General features: G+C 61.1%; 1 protein-coding gene across 15 annotated transcripts; it reads right to left on the bottom strand.

Annotated features, from left to right (window-relative positions):
- Positions 1-398: 398 nt before the first annotated feature.
- On the bottom strand, positions 399-20,583 carry TMC6 (transmembrane channel like 6). 15 transcript variants are annotated; one of them, XM_064369398.1, is made up of 22 exons: positions 20,435-20,583; positions 19,579-19,731; positions 16,939-17,075; positions 16,690-16,817; positions 16,443-16,532; positions 15,924-16,082; positions 15,400-15,505; positions 15,129-15,225; positions 14,779-15,036; positions 14,251-14,441; positions 13,264-13,408; positions 12,605-12,835; positions 11,644-11,799; positions 11,106-11,257; positions 10,773-10,952; positions 9,423-9,518; positions 9,133-9,208; positions 8,208-8,341; positions 7,879-8,055; positions 7,720-7,798; positions 4,580-4,656; positions 4,022-4,292 (listed from the first exon to the last, which is right to left on the bottom strand). In XM_064369398.1, exons 3-22 carry the CDS (start codon positions 16,998-17,000, stop codon positions 4,232-4,234), a joined length of 2,655 nt encoding a protein of 884 aa, XP_064225468.1. In that variant the 5' UTR covers positions 17,001-17,075; positions 19,579-19,731; positions 20,435-20,583; the 3' UTR covers positions 4,022-4,231. The 15 variants fall into 15 exon arrangements, 14 of the variants coding, with proteins under 14 accessions (XP_064225468.1, XP_064225469.1, XP_064225464.1 ...); XR_010339812.1 differs by lacking the exons at positions 19,579-19,731; positions 20,435-20,583 and adding an exon at positions 399-2,771 and having other exon boundaries at positions 4,099-4,292; positions 16,939-17,898; XM_064369399.1 differs by lacking the exons at positions 19,579-19,731; positions 20,435-20,583 and adding an exon at positions 18,163-18,347.
- Positions 20,584-20,900: the final 317 nt, after the last annotated feature.

Genomic DNA, 20,900 nt, shown 5'->3' with positions numbered 1-20,900 from the left:
AAAGACCAGAAAAAGAAGGAATCTGGGAATGAAACTCAAATGCACTTGAACCTGGAAGCAGCAACCCCCAGCTCTGCGCTCTGGACCCTCTGCAAGAGTTCGTTTTGTGCTGAGTGGCTACAGGGGCAAGCTGTACCCCGTGCATGTGCACTGGGGGAACAAGGTCAGTGCCCGAGAGTGTGCAAAGGATGTGGCAGGCTCCATGGAGGAGGTGGCATTTGCCCTGGGCCTGGGAGACCAGGTTGGAATTTGACAGACTGGGAACTCGAGGGACAGGTGGGGAGCACAGTGTAAGCCAAGGCCCCGTGTAGGGAGCCCAAGGCCTCGTGGCCCTGGAGCACCATTTCCACCATGGGTGAAAAGCAGGTTTGAGGAAAATGACAGGTTCTTCACCTGTATCCGTGGATTTTTTTAATTTATTTATTTTTTTAATGACAGGTTCAGAGTAGCCCTTTGTGGTTTGTATTTTTGTTTGTTAATACAGTCTTTCTGTCTCCCAGGCTGGAGTGCAGTGATGTAATATCAGCTAACTGCAGCCTTGACCTCCCCAGTTCAAGCAATCTTCCCACCTCAGCCTCCCAAGTAGCTGGGACCATGGGCATGCATGCGCCACCCCACCCAGCTCATTTCATTTTTTATTTTTGTAGAGATGGGGTCTCGCCATGTTGCCCAGGCTGGTCTCAGACTTCTGGGAATACAGGCATGAGCCACTGTGCCCAGCCTCCTTTTTGTTTTTTAACTAATTTGGCAATGCCATGACAGAACGGTAGAGGTAGAAAGCAGGGTGTCCAGTGACTAGCAGTGTGGTATGTAGAGAAGGCTGTTCAAACGCGGGGGGAGAAGCCAACAGACGAAGAGGTGTCATGCTGAGCCCAGACTGAGTGTGTTTGGTGAGGAGGGGCAACGGAGGCAGTGGGTCATCCCACAAAGATCCGGTGCAGGAGTGCGCTATCTACGGATGGACCAAGAAAAACTGCGCAGGATCCAGATGGAAGCAAAGCTGCCTAGCTCTGCACATCAGTGCTTCTCAGAGGAGCTGTGGCTGACGGGCCTTCCTAGTGCAGGACTGGCCCCGAACAGCAGCAAGTGTAGAGTGCCTGGCCCCCAGGTTGTCATGAAAACCAGAAGCAGCCACTTGGGAGGCTGAGGCACGATCACCTGAGCCCAGGAGGTCAAGGCTGCAGTGAGCTATGATCGAGCCACTGCACTGCAGGATGGGCAACAGACCAAAGACCCCGTCCCAAAAAAGCAAGCATGTTTCCGAAGCCCCGCCAAGCCCATGGGTGTGAGTGCGCGCGTGTGTTTATGACAACCTGCTGCTTGGATGGGGCCCAGAGCAGGGGTTCTCAACCTTGGCCCATATTAGAAGTCTCTATTTTTTTTTTTTTTTTTTTTTTTTTTTTTGAGAGTCTTGCTCTGTCACCTAGGCTGGAGTGCAGTGGCACGGTCTAAGCCCACTGCAACCTCCACCTCCTGGGTTCAAGTGATTCTCCTGCATCAGCATCCCAAGTAGCTGGATTACAGGTGCCTGCCACCATGCCTGGCTAATTTTTGTATTTTTGGCAGAGACCAGGTTTCACCATGTTGGCCAGGCTGGTAACTCCGGACCTCAGGTGATCTGCCCCTCTTGGCCTCCCAAAATGGTGGAATTACAGGCATGCGCCCCCGTGCCTGGCAGATAACTCACATCCAAATCAACTGGGGGTGGGCCTCAGGCACCAGAGTGTCTTTTGTTTTGTTTTGAGACGGGTCTTGCTGTTGCCCATGCTGGATTAAAAACAGCTCAGTGGGCACGCTGCCTCACACCTGTAATCCCAGCACTTTGGGAGGTGGAGGCAGGCGGATCACTTGAGGTCAGGAGATTGAGGCCAGCTTAACCATCATAGTGAAACCCCATCTCTACTGTACAAAAATCAACCAGGTGTGGTGGCCCAAGCCTGTAATCCCAGCTACTCGGGAGGCTGAGGCAGGGAACCAAGATCATGGGACTACACTCCAGCCTGCGCAACAGAGCAAGACTCTGTCTCAAAAAACAAACCAGAACTTCTGGGCTCAAGCAGTCCTCCGCCTCAGCCTCTGAAGCAGCTGCGATTATAGATAGCTGCCACTGCCTCCAGCGAGTACCAGTGTTTTCAAAACCTCCCCAGGGGATTCCATCGTGCAGCCAAGGCCGAGAAGCAGTGGCATCTAGGAGCCTTGTCATTCGTCCAGAAACGGCGTCAAGTTCCCATCCGCTGGAACAGTTTCCAGTTTCCACGGCTTAGGCTGTGCTCGTGGGGCGAGCATGGCCTCCCTGCAACATGCCGAATGGTGCCAAGCGTAGTACGCAGCACACACGGGAATCGTGCCCCATGAGGTGAGGAGCTGGGAGGTCACAGAACATGCCCCAGGGCACCCAGGGACAAGCTGAAGCCAGGCCTGCAGCATACAAGAGCTGCTCTGAAGAAACACGGGAGGTCCTCGCTGGAGGGTCTGGGGCCACACTGAGTCCAGAGACTGAACCAGTAGGAGACGGAAACAGGGAAGGAGGACAGGCTCACCCAGCCATGGGGCCGCAGGCTGGACATACGGTGGGCGTGGATGCCTCCCTCTGAGGCAGAATTCCTTCTCTGGGAAACATCAGTTGTTGCTCTGAAGGCTTTCAGCTGATTGGATAAGGCCCACACGTTCTCAAGGATGATCTTCTTTAGGTGAGTCGACTGCAGGTGTTCACCGTCTACAGCAGCACACGTTCACAGGACGCCTCAGCCCACCGGGCCCCACAGCCTGGCCTGGTTGACACAAAAGACTGACTAGCAGACACAGTAACTCCAGAAATATCCAGGGCAAGTCCTTCCACCTCCCTGCCATAAGCAGCTGGTACTGTCCTTTGTGAGGCTGGCAAGGTGGGCTCAACAGATCACAAGCAGTGATCACGCTGCAAAGCAGCAGTGGCAGGCACACGTCCCCATCCAGAGAGGGACCGTGATGGTTTGAAGGAAGGCGTCTGCACAGATGGGGGCCAGAAAGCCGAGGTCAGTCACTCTGGACTGTGAGTCACTTTCCGGACTGCCCACACAGCTTCACCCAGCGGCGCTCGTGCCTGAAGGTGCTGCCACAGGCAGCCCGACCGCCCAGAATCCGCACCAGCTACTTGCAGAGGCTCCGAAGCACCACTTTGCTCAGATCCACCTGAATGCCTACTGTGTCAGGCCCCAGTGGCAGCACCCAGATGTCAGAGTGCAGGAGCCTCCCCATGGGACCGGGTGGGCTGGGCCCAGCTTGGAGGTCTGCTAACGGCCAGTGGCATCTCCACCTGGGTCTGACCCTTTTCTGGGCCCATTGCTTTCTGACCCTGGGCTCACCACCCTAATCCCAAGCGCAGCTCCTACAAACGTGGAGCCCTGGGCCATGACAGGCTGGTCCCCCAGACATGGAGCCCTGGGCTGTGATGGGCTGGTCCCCGAATCCCTGTGCCCACCCCCACAGCCTTGGGTTTTTGGTATCCCACAGGCTCCTCACTCAGTCCAGTCAGACCCAGGGTCACCACCCCCCAGCTAGCTGCTGGCAGCCAGAAGCAGGGGGCCAGCCCTACCCCACCAAACCCTGTTCACCTCCAAGTCCAGGTGCCGGCTGCCTCTGCGTAAGAGGCACCTGTCATCACAGCTCATTTGTAACTGAAATGTCATCCCAAGTCCCTCTAAATTTCCCTCCTGCTCCAATAGATGCTACAGCATCACCCAATGGTTGATGCATCGCTCTGGTCACAATCTGTGCCTGCTCGCCTCATCTGTGCAGGTGAGCCCCTCCCAGGCACAGGTTCAGGCTGGTCAAAAGCAGTGAACAGATCAAGCCCTGGCACCGTCCAGCCCCTGCCATCTGGGGCTTGGCCAGCAGAGGGCGCCCCTGCTCCAGCTGAGGTTCCCACGACCTGGATCTGTGCCCAGAGGTGGCCCCAGGGCAGCGGGAAGCAGGCCCTGGACATGGGCATGGTAATCAGGCACAGGCCCCAGTCACAAGCACAGAGCCCCAAGGGACAAGCCCATTTGCAAAACCCCTTTAATCAGAATAAGTCACAGGGCAGAGTTCACTGTGGGTGCCCAAGCCAGATTCACCCACCCTTCTAACTCCAGCCTAGCTTTCAAGAGGAGAAGCAGAGTGTCTTCCTTGTCCTGGTATCCAGCGGGGTCACTGGGAGACACCAGTGTGGTCTCAGGGTGCTGGGCGGGCCCTCGAGGCCCATCCTGTCCGCCTAGGCATCCCGTTCATCTGTGAACAGGGTAGGAGGTACGGCAGCCTGGCTTGTCCTAAACCTGCCAGAAAGAGATGTCAGCGAGGGAACCCCACAAGCGTCAACATCCCTGCCCCACAGCCTTCCTCCTGACATTATTTCAAGTCCGTGTCAAAATGGTCAGGCTCCAGAGGCCAGAGAAGGTTCTAGAGAGAGTGAAGGTGGGCCGGAGGCCAGGGTGGGGACTTTTGTAGGTCAAAAGTGGTCAAGTATCAGCAATGTCATGGTGCAGCCCCAGGGAGTCCCACTGTCCAGCCGTGGCCCCTCTCTCCTGGCTCAGAGCGGCCCCGAACCCTCCACGGATCTCACCTGCTCCTCTCCTCCCTCTCCTTCCTCTCATAGATGGAGTGAAGCTTGTTGATTAAGAAGATTTTGTCCTCCCCCTCCTAGAAAGTCCAGAACACAAAGGGAAGGAAAAGTCACCCATCCATCCATCAGCCCATCCAGAGCCACCCTGTTCCAAACTGCATTTGAGAGAAAACTCATGAGGTGTATTCAACATCACAAGCAGCAAAAAGGTAAAATAAAAGGTGAAAGAGCCACCAAAACAAGGACAAGGAATAACCAAAAGCAAGGAATTGGACATATGTGTGGATCTAAGCTTCCTAGTGGCCAAAGGGAAAAGGGAAATGTGATCAGCAGCCCAGAGCCAGCCTGACTCAATTTAAAACCAGCCCTGCCACTTACTGGCTCTGCCTTGGGTTACTAACTCTCTGACCTCAGTGGCAGCATCTGTAAAGGGGGTAATAACACATGTCATGGGGTTTACATTAGTTTCCTGCTTCAACCATAATGAACTATCATCAACTTCGTGGCTTAAACCACCACCAGTCTCTCATCTTTGAGTTCTGGAGGTGAGAAGTCCAAACTGAGTCTCACTGGGCTACAATCAAGGCGTCGTTAGGGCTGCGTTCCTCCTGGAGGCTGCCGGGGAGAATCCCCTTCCTTGCCTTCTCCAACTTCTAGAGGCCCCGGCAGTCCTTAGCTCTCAGCCCTTTCCTCCCCTTCAAAGCCGGCAGTGGCCTCTCAAGCCCTGCTCACATGGCACCACTCTGACCCTGGCCCTCTGGCCTCCATTTCTCACCTCTAAGGACCCTGAGATCATGCTAGGCCACCTCAGTGATCTAGGGTCGTCTCCTATCCAAGGTCAGCTGTCTGGCAACTTTAATTCTACCTGAAACCTTAATTCCCCAAGCCACATAACAGTCACAGGTTCCAGTCTTAGGACGGGGACTTCTTTGGGGCTAGTCCTAGAGTGACCCAGGGCTCTTTCGACAATGAAATGTGACAAGCAGAGGGGGCACTCAGCATAGGACCTGGCTCACGGGAACCCCGATCACCGGCACTTGGGTCAGACCGGGATTCCCTGCCAGGAACCTGCACAGAGGACAGAGCAGTCCTGTCAGGATCCACGCGGACTGGCTCTGGGCACCTGGCAACCGGGCGCAGCCTAGGAGGACCACTTAGAACAACACCTTCAAGGAGGGACCACAGGCCCCTTAAGCAACATCCCAAGCTGCTTCTGTCGAGTTGCTGCTGAGGACAGAGGGGCTGCGCATGTGAGCCATGACAGCCTGCCTGGGGAAAGCTCAGGTGGGCCCCAGAGACTGGGGTCAGAGCTCAGCCTTGGGTAGCCGCTGCAGCCGGCATCCCCCGGGAGAAAGCTCCTCCCCATCCCAGAGCATCAGCTGGTGGAGGGAGCTGGGATTCCCCCCCCTGCATTGCCTGCCCACCCCACCTGGCCCTGGGGGGCTCTGAAATGCCACCCAGTAGGGCAGGAGCCATTTCCCACTTCCAATGTCTATGGCCAGATGACCACTGCAGTCGAGATGCCCAGCTTTCAGCTCTGTGTGGCCAAATGGAAAAGGCAGGAGATGGGACCGTGTTCACAACCCAAGAAACAGGGGAGCTGTCCCCATGAGCTCTTGGGACGAGCTGGGACGAGCTGCCTGGAGCCCTGGCTCCTGGCACCAGCTAGCCAGCAGCAGGGTCACATGTCTGCCGAGGTCCACTGGCTGCAGCCCGCCCTGCCCTCGCCTTGGAGACACCAGCCACTGACCCCGACGAGTGCCCCCCAAGCCCTGGTGTGGAGCACACCTGAGGACGCCAGCATTTGCCAGCCCCAGAGTGAAATACTGCAGGAGAGGACAAACAGCAATGAGAGGGGACCGGGAGCCCCGGCGGGGGTGAGGCAGAGCCCAGCAGCAGGACGCAAGCCAGGAAAGGCCAAACCTGCCCCTCAGGCAGGGAGAGACCTTGGGAAGGCCAGGCTGGGTGGCCCGGGGGGTGGTGGGGGGAAGTGCCTTGTGTCTAGCTTGGCGGCTGTCCAGTGGGCAAGGAGGTCCTCATGGGCAGAGAGGAGCAGAGGGAGTGGGCACGGGGGCCAGCTGCTGGGTGAACAGTCCTCCTGGGGGCTGCCACTGGGATGTGGGGTCTCACCCCCATCTGCAGCTCACGGCCATGACAGCATGAGAGCCTCATCAGCGCCCTCTGCTGCCCAGGCTGGAGTGCAGTGGCGCGATCTCAGCTGATTCTCCTGCCTCAGCCTCCTGAGTAGCTGGGATTACAGGCACACACCACCATGCCCAGCTAATTTTTGTATCTTTAGTAGAGACAGGGTTTTGCTATGTTGGCTAGGCTGGTCTCGAGCTCCTGACCTCAAGTGATCCACTCCCTTCAGCCTCCCAAAGTGCTGGGATTACAGGCCTGAGCCACTGCACCCGGCCCCTTTTTTTTTTTTTTTTTTTTTTCAATGAGACAGGTTTTCACTGTCACCCAGGCTGGAGCGCAGTAACAGAATCATAGGATCATAGCTCACTGCAGCCTCCACCTGGGCTCCAGCGATCTCCTGCCTCAGCCTCCCAAATAACCGGGACTACAGACGCACACCACCACACCCAGCTAACTTTTAAGTTTTCGTAGAGACAAGGTTTTGCTGTGTTGCCCAGTCTGGTCTCGAACTCCTGGGCTCCAGCTATCCTCCCACCTTGGCCTCCCAAAGTGCTGGGACTACAGGTGTGAGCCACCGCGCCCAGCCCAACAGTGTTCTTCAAAAAACTATTTTCAGTCCTGCCCCTCCTTCAAGCTTACTGCACCTGTTTGTAAAATGAGTGAAGAGTCCACAGGGACCCAAAATCCATTTCTAGGATCTCAGAAGTCCTCACGGAGACTGTCTGAACCCTCAAGCAGGGCCACACCCTGGGGCTGAAATCACACACCCCCCCCAGGGCCGCAGTTCCAGTGGGTTCCTGGAGGTCCCTAGGGACCTGTCTCATGGCTGCTTTGTCACTTGCACTGAAGTGCACGTATTGATCAGGGTCACTTGTTTGGCAAACAAACCCTCTCACCAGCCGAGGCCTACAGGGGAAGGTATGCAGGGGCTGGGGATGAGCTGGCAGGGGAGTGAAGGGGAGTGTCACCCAGATGACTGAGAAGGCGGGGGCACTCACATTGCTGATCTGCTCCTTGAGCAGGCAGATGACCTTCCGCTGGCCCCGCACCACCTGGATGTTGAGATAGACCACGGCCCTGCAGGAGAGGGGCTGTCAGGTCGATGCAGGCCCATCGAGAGCCATCTCCCCAGGGCCACCCCCACCTGCGGGACTCACAGCAGCAGCGCCGACACCAGGAAGACGAAGAAGGTGTTTTCCACCAGGTAACGGTGCACCCAGGGCAGCCAGGAGACCCGGGGGCCCGCCGCCTCCAGGTGGCGCACCCACACCCTGCCGGCCTCGTACATGGTATCCAGGGTCCGGAAGGGGCCGCAGATGCCTGAGGGCTTCACCCTGGGGAAGAGGCCACCTGGGAATCCCCAGCCTGGACAACAGCCCACCAGGCTCCCTCCCAGCCTGTCTTCACCCCAAGCCTCGGCCACCCGGGCACCACCACCCAACCCCGGGATGGCACAGAAGGGTCTCCCTCCACCCGCCTCACTCACTGCCAGACGGCGTAGCAGAGGAAGACGGCTGCGCCCAGGAAGGCGGGGAAGCAGAGCAGTGTGAGGAAGACGGTGCTCATGTGCGAGGCCAGCCAGGGCCGCCGCGGCGCCTGGCAGTTGGCCAGAAGGCTGGTCTGCGGGGAAAGGCTGCGTCCTGCCACCGTCCTGCCACCCCTCAGCACCCTCCAAGGCCTGGGGGAGCTCAGGAGGGAAGGGCGACCGAGGCTGTGCGTCCAGGCAGAGCCCAGGACAGGAGCCTGCTCCCTGCGGCTACCTCATTTACAGAGGAAGACGGAGGCCTGCAGGTCACCTGCACGCAAAGGGGTGATGCCCACAGCACCTCCGTCCGCTGAAGGTTGCTGCCATACCAGGCTCTGCACACAACACGCTACACGCCACCTCCCTCAGTCTCCACTGGAACGTGGTCCCCATTGTGCGGATGAGGAAACAAGGCCAAACAAGACAGGAGCCAGGATGGGAACGAAGGTCCCAGTTCTCAGCCACTGGGCATGCCCCGGTTGAGGACAGAGGACCAGGGTCACTTTCCCAGGGACCCAGAGGGCCGGAGGGAGGCTTAGTGTCTCCAGAGCCCTGGCCCTGGCCAGGTGCATGCAAGCACCCAGTGATGACCTCTGAACCCAGCGAATGCTCCCCGGCCTGCCTGACCTCAGGTGATCCGCCCACCTCAGCCTCCCAAAGTGCTGGGATTATAGGCCTGAGCCACCGCACCCAGCTCCGGTCTGCCAAAGACAGCGATACCAGGAGGGGTCAGCCGCCCCTTGGGCTGAGGAACAGAGCCCAGGGCAGCGAGGGCTGCCAGCCACACTCCACTCTCATGGGGAGGGTTCCAGTGTCCCACGCTCTGCCCACTGAGTCCTACCCCACTGCCAGGCCACCCTGCCAGCCCAGCCCTTGGCAACCTCACCTTCTTGATGTAGAAGACGAGCAGCAGCTTGATGATCTGCACAGCGGGGAGGAGGGGCGAGAAGAGCACCCCCAGCCTGGAGAGGAAGGACAGTTCAGGGACCGCTCCAGTGCCCCCCCACACACCAGGCTGCTTCCAGACCACGGGCAGGGCAAGTGAGTGGCCACAACTGGGTCCCCGGGGTCAGGGCCCACATCACTCCAGGATCCATGGCTGGGCCTGGCTGTGGCCTTGGGAAAGGGGCACCGACCTAGGGGCCAGAGAGCAGGCGGCAAACGGAGGCCCCTCACCAGGCCAGAGTCTGCCCATAAATCAGCTCCAGCACATTCCGGGCAATGTCAAACTCAGGCTTCCGCCTCCTCTTCAGCTTCTTCTCGGAGATAATCCTGCCACCGAGGAGGACCCCAGAGAGTTAGATGGAACAGCCCTGTGCAGGGAGGAGGGGGGCGGGCCCGAGTCCCCACACCCAGAGGCACCCCCATCCAGGTGACATCCTGGCCCTTCCACAGATAATGCCAAGGAGAGACAGCCACCAGCCTGGGAGCCCCACGAGGGGCTTGGTCACACTGACCTCATCCTAAGTAGGTTTGGATACACCCAGCGCTAAATAGCAGTATTAACTCCAGCACTAAGTGATTTTTTCTTTTTTTATACAGTCTGCCGTCCAGGCTGGAGCACAGTAGCACAATCACGGCTCACAGCAGCCTTGACCTCCTGGGCTCAAGTGATCCTCCCACCGCAGCCTCCCCAGTAGCTGGGACTACAGGCACACACCACCATATCCAGCTAATTTTTATTTTTAGTTATTTTTAGAGATGAGGTCTCGCTCTGTTGCCCAGGCTGGTCTCTAACTCCTGGGCTTAAGTGATCTTCCCACCTCAGCCTCCCAAATTGCTGGGATTACAGCGTGAGCCACCGCACTGGGCCTCCTACTGATTTAATCTCATTATTATTATTAAATTCATATATTCTCGAAGAAAACACCAAGAGGAAAAAACAGCTGAAGTGCCAGGACCTGCAGCAGAATACCTGAAACTTTTTTTTTTTCAGATATAGAGTCTTGCTCTTGCTCTATCCCCAGACAGAGTGTGGTGGTGTGATCTCGGCTCACTGCAACCTCCGCCTCCCGGGTTCGAGAAATTCTCCTGCCTCAGACTCCTGAATAGCTGGGATTATAGGCATGCACCACCACACCCAGCTAATTTTTTTGTTTTCACCATGTTGGCCAGAATGGTCTCGATCTCTTGACCTAATGACCTGCCCGCCTCGACCTCCCATAGTGCTGGGATTACAGGCGTGCACCACCGCACCCGGCCTGGAATATTTTTTAAATGTTCCTCCGCTGTCTGTTCCCTACCGCCTGTTCTTCCTTTGCATCCTAGACTGAGGTTGTGATATACACAACACTTTGAAACTGTTTTCCTTTCCAATCTAAAAACGAGTTGGGTTCTGCTCCCTGCATGTTCCTCTGAAGGGTGGAGACACAGGGCCCTGATTTGAAAGATCCAGGTTGGGGAAGCTCCCTGGCCACGTGCCACGATGGGGAGAATGCTCCTGCCAGCCCCGCCGAGGGTGCCCAGAGGGCGCTCGAGGGACTCAGGGGTGGGCAGATGGGCCCAGCCCACCCCGGGCCCCCTCACCTCCACACCAGTTCCCCAAAAAGCGTGTCCAGCAGCGTGAGGACGAAGTCCATCACCAGGAACCGGTACAGCTCCTGGCCCACGAAGTCCTCCCAGCACTGGCCCTGCAGGACGCCCACCCTGCGGCCCAGCCAGTGGTAGCACAGTGTCCCCAGGACGGCCAGCTTGAGGATGAGGTTCCTGTGGAGGGCGGGGCGCAGAGGCTGAGGCATGGGTGCAGGGGACAGAAGGTGCACTCCAGGGCCCCCACCAAGGGCTTGGTCACCCAAGATACACCCAGAGCCAAACGAGCGGTACCAGCTCCAAAGGGTGTTTCCATGTGCAGCCACACACCTACAGATGGCCATGTACACCTCCAGCACCGGGGAGTCATGCGGCTCCAGGGCAGCCAGGATGCGGCACAGGTATGGGGCCCCCAGGTTGAGGAGGCCGACCACCAGGGGCAAGACCAGCAGCGCCGCCTCCTGGCCAGCAGCCTCCGGACTCTGCAGGGGTGCAGGGAGCGGTGTCACGGAAGCCCCCCCATCCATGGTGGGAGGGGCAGCTATAGGGAAGGGCCGGGGTGGAACTGGCAGGTAGCACCTCCCTCCTCCAAGATCTGGCCCTCCCCCGTCTCAAGTTCAAACCACACAGGAAGTGGGAGGGGCCCAGGTCGTGGAAAAGAAACAAGAAATCAAAAAACGAGGCCATGAGATAGGACAAGGGCGAGAAGCGGGGCTGGGAGGGAGCCCCAGCACGGGCACGGCGCACATGGCACCCTGGCCTGGCTGGGTGGAGGAAGGGAGGCAAGGCTGTCTCCCCAGGGGGCTGGTGCCCAGAGTCGCTGGGGACACGTTCCCAGCAAAGGCCAGGCTCCCCTCGATCCCCGCACCTGGATCATGAACTCCGAGAAGACGTGGACGGCCACAGCGCAGCCAAGCGCGGTCCCCAGACACAGCAGCCACACGAGCCCCAGTGCGGCTGCCTGCCGCAGCCTCCTGCACACACTCCTGGGGCCCTGCCGCAGCTGCCACTCGGCCAGAAGCTCCTGCAGGCAGCACCGTGTCCCCGTCACCCACACCAGAGCACGGATACGTGCAGTGCGCGGACACAGCATGACACACACCGCACACCGCACACCGCACACCTCACACCGCACACCGCACACGCACACCGCACGCCTCGCGCCGCGCACCTCGCACCGCACACCGCACACACCGCGCACCGCGCACCTCACACCGCACACCGCACACCGCACACACCGCGCACCACACACAGCACGACACACACCACACACCGCACACCGCACACCGCACACCACACATAGCACACCGCACGACACACACCGCACACCGCACACCACACACAGCACGACACACACCGCACACCGCACACCAGGAGGCTTGACCGAGGACAGAGGGTTGGACCCCAACACCCCACCTGCCCTCTCACCTGTCCAGAGCCATCCCTCCACGCAGAGAGGACCCAGTCCCCTGCCGGGAGGCCCCTATGCCTGGGCTGGCGTTCACTGCCGAGGCCTGCCTCAACCCCTCTCCACCCGCCTCCCAGCCCTGCCTGCTGGGGCCGGGGCCTTGCTCAGAGGTCCCTTCCTGTTCCCTGTGGATGTGGGTGGCTCCCCAGTGACAGGAAGCCCCCCACGGAATGACTACTGACAGGTCACAACTCTGAGCTGCTCAAAGCAGAGAACCCCAGAAAGGCAGAGAATGTTCCATGAGCCCCAGCGCTGCAGCCTCCTGGCCCCGAGACCTCTGCAGGGACCTTGGCCTCTGTGCCTCGGTCTCCTCACTCAGACACAGAAAAGATGACAGTCGGCCGGGCGCGGTGGCTCACACCTGTAATACCAGCACTCTGGGAGGCCGAGGCGGGCGGATCATGAAGTCAAGAGATCGAGACCATCCTGACCAACACGGTGAAACCTCGTTTCTACTAAAAATAGAAAAATCAGCTGGGCATGGTGGCACGCACCTGTAGTCCCAGCTACTCGAGAGGCTGATGCAGGAGAATCTCTTGAACCCAGGAGGCGGAGGTTGCAGTGAGCCAAGATTGCGCCACCGCACTCCAGTCTGGGAAACAGAAAGACTCCATTTCAAGAACAGAAAAAAGAAAAGATGACAGTCGTCACCCACTGGGCGCCTGGGGCCACCAACCAAGCTAACAGCAGCCAGGGAGTATGTGCCAGCTGTGGCCTGAGGCCTCGGGACTGGCTCCTGGGTACTCACTGGGCCACGGCGCTACCACCCACTAGCAGACAACAGAGGCAGCATCTGAGGGGCGCGTACCCGAGCAGAACCCAGGGCCTGCCCCGTCACTGCAAGCAGAAGGCCACGCCTGCCCGGTGCCCGGAGTTCAGCTCACAGACAGATGGCCCTCCCTCTAGAACACAGTTCTGGCAGTGTGGTCCTCAGTGGGCCCAGGGCCAGGCCTGCAGGGAGCTGGGCAGGCCAGCGTGGTGCTCCAGGGCCCAGGGGTGGGGGCTCCCAGGGCCGCTCACCTTCAGCCGGGTGCGAATGTTGTCCTGCTGGAGGCGGGAGGCCCGCTTCTGAGTCACCTTGTAGTCCCAGGAGCAGAAGACGGTGATGGCGTGGATGCCAGAGGTGCTGCCCACCCGGTAGCTCTCCCCAAAAGAGTGAGCCATGCTGAGGAGAGGCACACACAGACAGGGCAACCGACGAGCTGAGCGGCAGAGGCCAAGGGGAGGAGGCAGACCCCGCCACCTACTCAGGAGCCCTCTGGGCCCTGCATGGGCCTCCTGCCATGCTCCTGCCCCACCCCCAGCCCTCTACACCAGTCTCATCCAATATGGCACCCACCAGCCACATGTGCCTAGAAGAAGGGGCACGGTTGCATTCACCACTGACTCGGCTGGCTGCCTCCCAGCGAGACACGGACCAGAACATGCTGGGCTCACCTCAGGGCCTTTGCACTGCTGGTCCCAGTGACCAAAACATCTTCCCTGCTTCTTCATCCATCCCCACTCTTATTTAACTTTCCTCTCTCACGGCAAGTGCCACCTCCCCTGAGAAGCAACCTGACTCCTTCCCCAGTGCTCCCATAACATGGGAAACACCGCTAAGGCTCCTGGATTGTCCCAGCCCAGTGGTCCACCTTCTCCCAGGACAGCACGGCCCCCTAGGACAGGCACCATGCTCATTTACCATCGTGCCCTGAGCTGAGCACAGGGAATGTTTGTGGAATACGTAGATGCGTGTGTGGGTGGGCGGGTGGATGTATTTGTAAATGGTTGAATGGATGGGTGGATGGATTTATGGGTGAATGGGTAGATGGGTGAATAGGTGGATGGGCGAATGGGTGGATGGATGAGTGGGTGGATGGGCGAATGGGTGGGTGAGTGGATGAGAGCAGACAGGTGGATAGATGGGTAGAGGGAAGAAAAGAAAGGGAAGATCAATGGCTGGGTTGAAGGATGAGTGAGGGATGCGCGGGGCTAGGGGCCTGGGTCGTGCAGTGGAGGCGGTACCTGTACACCAGGCTGATGCAGGTGATGAAGAAGCCCACGCCCACGGTGAAGAGGTAGGCCAGGGGCATGTTGTAGGGCAGGCCGCCCACCCTGGGTGAGCACTGGCCGCCCTCCAGGGGTCCGCCACATGGCTGGTTCAGCGTGGCGTTACTGTAGTGGCCGTAGTACATGACAGTGTGGGTGAAGCAGCCCTGCAGCAGGGAGAGCCGTGAGTCAGGGACTCCCCACCCTCACCCTGACCCCAGGCCTGACGGCCACGGGCAGAGCAGGGGAGGCCAGGCAGGGGAGGCAAGGGACACAGAGAGGGGCCAGGGCCACAGCAATCTTAGGCCTCCCAGCCCCATGGGAACCTGGGCACGATGGGCATCCAGGGGCATTGGGGGGAGGCGGGGAGCTGGCTGTGGCCACCTGGAGTCACAGTGGGGGCAAGGGTTGGGAGCCCCAGGGGCACTGGGACAAGAAAGGGACACAGTACCAAGGCAGCAGAGGACAGGCGCCCCCAAGCCCCCAGCCCTAGGGCTTCCTCACCGCGCCTGTGAGGAGCTCCAGGCCTGTGCAGACGGGGACGGGGCCCGGCAGGGCGGGCGGGAAGGCAGCCTGCGGGCCCACGATGAAGGCCAGCAGCAGCAGCAGCAGGAGGGCATTGAAAGCCAGCAGGGTCTTGAGAAAGAGGAAGTAGGAGAGCACGCTGGAGCCGAACTGGCCCCCGATGCGCTTCAGGGCGTCGCGCCACGGCGTCAGAGCCTGCAGGCTGGAGAGCAGCGCCAGCCCCAGGCTGTGCAGGGTCTGCGGGCACAAGCAGAGAGGCCCTGAGGGTGAGGCCGGAGGAGGGACCCTGCCCAGCTGCCCCAGCCCTGGGGCAGACCAGGGGTCCCTACCAGCACACAGGCATATCTGAGCCAGCCACAGCAGGAGCAGATGCCACCGTGGCCCCGCTGGCCCCTCCACTTCCCCCTCGGAGTCCGGCTCTTCTCTCTGGGGACAGAAGCAGCCATAGGTGCCCAGACCAATGAGGGGCCCGACTCCCTCCTTCCTGGGGACCAGCCACCCACAGGCTCAGCCCCTTCTCCCAAACCACCCAGCCCAGCCTGGGGGTTGGGGGCACTGGGGCTGGGGGCGCAGGAGCCGGTCAGGGAGCGGGGCGCTCACCGCAGACTGCGTTTGTCAGCCAGGCTTAAGGGCATCCCTCGAAGCATATGGTCCCGCTGTGCCACCGCCAGGCTCTGGAGCTCCTTCACCAGGAGGCTCTGCTTCTCTGCGAGAGGGAGAGGCAGGTTCCGTCCATCCCCAGTGCCCCTCCCTGCCGCCCGCAGCCGGGACCCTGGACAGTCCTGCGTGCCCCGAGGCACCGTCCTGACACATCGGTGCCCGTATCTGAGCCTGAATCGCAGGAAGCTCACCGACAAGACGGCGTGTTTCCCCTGCACCGTCCCCAGCGCGGGGGCCCAGGGTCACAACCCTCCGGACACTCCAAGATGGTTATGAGGTAAGATCCCCCTTCCCTGTCCCCGTGGGTCCCTGCAGAGGGACGCGGGAGCCTTCAGGCAGCCTGCTAAGGGATAGGGGAGGGGGCCCCCGCTCTGCCACACCCCAGCGCCCCTGCCACCAGGCTGGCCTCCTGCACCCCCCCATGCCAGTGTCTGCTACTGGCGCTCCGGTGCCCACTCACTCACCCTCCTCCTCCTGGGCCCTGGGGTCCAGCTCCAGGTCGTACATGCGGAGGCTGGGCCGGGCAGAGCGCACCAAGTTCCCGAGCAGGGGCCGGCTGCTCCGGCGCCGAAGCTGCACCGTGCGGTTGTAGTACTGGGAGATGATGGCGCCCCGGCTGCGGCCTGCGGAGGCAGCTGGGCAAGACTGGGCCAGGCAGGGCCAGGCCTCCCTCCCCTCCGGATGGGCTCACCATAGGCCTCCCTGTCCCTCGCCCCTTCCCAGGACCCAGGAAAGTCCTTTCAGCAGAGACTTTGGGCACCACTGCGTTCCAAGAGACTATTTTTATCCCATGACGACTCTGGAGTCGTTTTTGGAGCCCAGCGAGGGCCCCATGGGGCTGTCCAGGCGGCAGATGGGGTGGGCTAGGAACCCGCGCTGGGCCTGGCTCTGAGCCACGCAGATGCCCAGCGGAAAGCCCAGCCTGGCCTGGCCCAGCCCAGGCACCGGGGCCAACTCAGGGCGAGGCCGAGGGTCCCACTCACCAATGGTGCGGCTGGGCATGCTGGCCAGGATGCGGAGGGTGGCCGTGCTGTGGGCGCCCTCAGACCCCGAGAGTGTGTGCTGGCCACTCCCTACAAAGCAAGAAAGACTCACCAGGGGTCCTGGAGATGCCTCTGGCCACTGTGTCTCCCACCCCACCCTAGGCCTGCAGAGCTGGGAGGCCCGTCCTGAGGGGCTAGGGCACCCCGGCCTCGGTCCGCACCACCCAGCAGCCAGGCCTGAGCTCACCTGTGGCCCCCCTCGCTCTCTGCTGCAGCTCCAGCCCCTCCTGGGCCGCCCACCGGCTCTGCTCTTGGATCAGCTGGTGGAAGGAGTCGTGCACTTCGCTCTCGTCATAGGGACTGGGCTCCTGGCTGCTGTGGGGAGTGGGGGGATCAGGCTCCAGCCGCCTCTCTCCTTCCTCAGGCCCCTGCTCAGGTGACCTCTCCACTGGGATGGAACATTCCAGCCTCCAGCCCCCAGCCCCAGAGCACTTACCCCTGGTCCTCTGGGGTCTCAGGGACATCGAGGACAAAGGGCAGTGGCTGGGCCATGTCCATGGCCAACACCCCGCCAGTCCGCAGACCTAGGCCAGCTCAGAGCCTGGATGCCGCCTGGAGCCTCTCGCTGCCCATCTGAGGAGACAGCGGCACTGAGCCAGAGCCCACCTGCAATGCCTGGTGGGCTTCCACATCGCCCACTCCCGGGGGACCACAGCAGGTGCCACTCACAGCCCAAGCAGTCTTTCCCGCCCCCCATCCCAAGTAAACCCGTGGTCAGGCCCGAATAAGCCTCATGCCAGAATGGACTGGGGGCCCCTCCAGTGCCTGGAGGGGAGAGAGGAAGGAAGGGTGTGGGTCTGCAGTTCCCCATCTGTTTCCTTGATGTTGCCAGACCTTGGGAAATGGGGAAGAGGTGGAGTGCCTGTAGACACAGACCTTTCAGACCCTCCATTCCCAGGGTTCTGGCCCAGACATACCTCGTTTTTGGAGAGAAAGGGAAGGGCAGGTTGGAGGCCTCTGCGTCTGCCCTATGACCCCAAAGCACTTCCTCTAGCAGGAACTCAGCTGCTGGAGCCCTCACCCCAGCCCCAGGCGGAAGCAGCAGACAGGACGCTCCTCCCCCACACAGCAGTCACTCCCACCACCCCCATCGGGGCTCCAAGGTCCTTCTGTTCTCAGAAGACCCACTCTCCGGCATTCCATCATCCCAGGGAGGCCAGCTGGGGAGGGGTGGCCAGGGCCTCAACAGGCCTCCTTTGTCCTGGCTCTGCCGCCACTCGGCACAATTGGAACCAGAGCGGCCTTGCCAGGGGCCCTGGCTCCGGGCCTATTCACCCTGCGGGAGTGGAGGCAGGACTCTGTCCCAGCCACCAGCGAGTGCCCCAGGCCTCTTCCCTGGGATTCTCCTGCCCTCACCCTCAGGGAACTCAGGGCTTAAAGTCGGCGAGCCTGGTGGAGGGGTGCTTACTCGGACAGCCAAAGCCCGGGTGTCCCGACAGAACAGCTCCCTGCAGGGTTTCCAGTCACAGGGCCAGATGGTGCCCTCTGTCAGTGTCCAGGGTGCCATCCTCAGGCCAGGCCCCACACCACCAGCCCTTCCCTCCCTCCAGCAGGAGTAAGATGTGGGAAAACCAGCCCAGAGCTGGGTCCGAGGCGGCCCCCACCCAGCCTAACGCGGGACAGCTGCCGAAGGAGGGGCTGAGGGCGCCCCATCCAGTACCTAGAGCTGGAATCCCTTCCTCCAGTCAGGCCCTCCGAAGCTCAGGGGACCTGGGGACCCAGCACCCCAGCACCCCGCCCGAGGCCCAGGCAAGCCCAGCGGAGTTTCCGGGGCGCACCATTCCTGAGCCTTGAGCCAGGTAGGGAGGGGTTGGGTGGCGCCTGTTTCCAGGAAGCCCCACCCCAGCCGGCAGCGAGGTCCCCGAGAGCAGCCGCTACCCAGGGAGAGCCTCAACCCGGTCCCGGAACCCAGGGCGGCGGCAACTCGGGGGTCAGCGACTCCCGCCTAGCCGGCCTCCCTGTTCCCCGCCCCTCGCGGCCAGTGGTCCGGCCCGCGCGACCCGGCCTCCCCGCCCCTTCCCATCCCGGCAGCTTCCCTCCCTTCCCCGGTGCCCCGGGGCCCGGCTGGGGGTTCTGGGGCTGCCCTCCCCGCCCCTCCCGCTCCCAGCTCGGTCCAAGCCGGAGAGTCAACCCCTGGGAGCTCCGGGAGCAGCGGGGAGGGAACCCGGCTGCCAAGGGGCCCCAGTGGCCGAAAGGAGTTCAGGAGGGGTTGCCGCCGTCCCCGCAGGGGAGAAGCGACTGCGGCTGGCAAGACCCGCGCGCCGCCCCCACTCCCACCCCGCCGGGAGCTGCAGCCCCGCGGGACCTGCAGCCCCGCGGGACCCGGAACCTGGATCGCGGCCGCTCACCTGGGAGGCGCCAGGGAGGAGGGGCCGCGCGCGCAGCCAGGCTCACCTGTGCCCCGCCAGGGCCGCCGGGAACCGAGGGAGGGGCCGCGGGGTCAGTGGGAGGGAGTGGCAAAGGACCCCAGGGGGCCACTGGGCCGACACAGGTCTGGCGGGGCCGGTGGAGCTGCCCCGCCCGGCCCACGTGGCGACGGGCCTCGGCTGTCACGTGGTCCCGCCCGCGGCGCCCCCTTCCCTCCTCCGGGCGCCCCGCGGCGACTGTGCCTTCCTCCTCTGCCAACTTGCGACCCCTCCTCGCACCGCATTCTGAGGTCTGAGCCGGGTGAGGGGAGCCGAGTGTCTGGATTCATCCGAGTCCCTGGTGGGAGTCCCCAATTTTTGTGAGACTCAGTTTCCCCAAGTTCCAAAAAGGGACGATAATTCCAGACCCATTTGCTTCCCATGGTTAGGGATCATCCATGTAAGATGCCGCTGAAAGCCCGGGGAACACAGAGCCTTTCACACCAGATTGGGCAACGCCCCACCAACTGCAAGCCTCCTGCTGACTCTCCCCGACCCACGTTGGGGGAGCCTGGTTATCTCCCGCTCCTGACACCCGGGTGGGGCTCACTGTTTATCTGTAAGAGTTCTGGCTCACTTCCTGTGTGCTGTGTGGAGAGGAGGGGGTGAAACGGGGTCACACCGACACTCGACGCGAACGTCCCCAGGTGCTGGACCCGAAGGTGCTTTACCTGTTGCTCTGTTTTCTGTTTTTCCCCATGAGCCAGGAAGGTATGCACTGATAGTCCCATTTCACAGATGAGGAAACTGAGGCTGAGAGAGGTTAATCACCCTTTAGGGTGACCCCATGCAAAGCATGAGACTTGGTGGTCCACCTGGGAACCCTATGGAGGAAACCGGCTTTGAGATGGCACCCCACACCCCAAGCCCATTTGAAAGAGAGGGTCAGTCCTGGTGGAGAGAGGCCATGAAGCAGGAGAATGAATGTGAGCTGGGGCCCAGGAGAGCAGGAGAGGGTGCTGCTGCCGGGGAGAGCAGGCAGGCAAAAGCGAGGCCCAGGCAGGGGACGAGGCTAGGGCCTTTTGCGGCTGCCAGTGTGGTCCTCAGATGGCTACCCCAAGCTGGTTCTTGACAAGTGGCACCCTGGCATGGAGGCCCAGCCCCTGCCTCTCCTCCCACTCTTCCCCCTCCCTGCATACCCACACTGAATTTGCATGAATGCCACCTCCTCTGGGGAGCCTCCCCAGATTGAACCCTGACAGAGCACCTGCCACTTCCTATTGACATGCACATCTGTGGCGCTGTGCCCCCTCCCACCCCAGCCCACTGTGCGCCCAGCACCAGCACATGGCTTGGGCCTGACACACAGCAAGGACTCTGGAAACCAGGAAGGATACCTTGGGCAGAGAGGGAGAAAAGCTATGAACATTCAGACCCGAGATGACTGGGCCCTATAGCAGGTGGAGAGGGAGCAGGGAGGAAGGGCTGCGGGGCCCGCCAGGGGCCCAGGGACAGGAAATTGGCAAAAGTGTGTCTTAAACATCTAGCCTGGGCTAGCATGAATGGAGCCGATTCCTGGGCACTTACTATGGACCAGGTGCCAGGTCTGGGCCTTGGCACAGTGGTAGCACCAATGACAGAGGCAGGAAGTCCAGCAGTGACACCAAGAGTATCTGGAAACCCAGCAGCTGGGGTTCAGGGGACCCCACCATTCTGTCATATCACACCCTCCAGGGGCCCTGTGGCAGGCAGATAAAGAGCTTGGCCCCTGCGCCCCCGACGTCTGCATCCCCACCCATGTCAGGCTCCCAGGTCAGGCCCCGAGGGCAAATGGAGAGGGCCTCAGCCACAGGCCTGGCAGCCCTGGAGGCAGCCAGGGGGCAGACCCGGACCAGTGGACCCTAAGGCCACAAGAGACCATGCTCCTGCACAGAGGGGAAGAAAGGGCCCGTCCACAGGCCAGTGCACACAGAGCTCCCAGGGAGCACGAGCAGCCAGCGCCTGTCACCTGCAACTCTGCGTCTCAGGGGCCCTCAGGAAGTGCCTGCTCAGC

Source organism: Aotus nancymaae, unplaced genomic scaffold, assembly GCF_030222135.1.
Source record: "Aotus nancymaae isolate 86718 unplaced genomic scaffold, 86718_ANA_hifiasm-v0.15.2.pri h1tg000089l, whole genome shotgun sequence".
Lineage (NCBI taxonomy): Eukaryota > Metazoa > Chordata > Mammalia > Primates > Aotidae > Aotus > Aotus nancymaae.
The sequence above is the reverse complement of the archived record's forward strand: the minus strand, read 5'-3'. Positions and strand labels throughout refer to the sequence as shown.

Coding starts and splice junctions, on each gene's coding strand:
- TMC6 (XM_064369398.1), bottom strand. CDS start 17,000: ATGGACATGGCCCAGCCACTGCCCTTTGTCCTCGATGTCCCTGAGACC. Junction 16,818..16,938: donor GAGACCCCAGAGGACCAGGG/GTAAGTGCTCTG, acceptor CACTCCCCACAG/CAGCCAGGAGCCCAGTCCCT. Junction 8,056..8,207: donor CTCTGCTACGCCGTCTGGCA/GTGAGTGAGGCG, acceptor CCTCTTCCCCAG/GGTGAAGCCCTCAGGCATCT.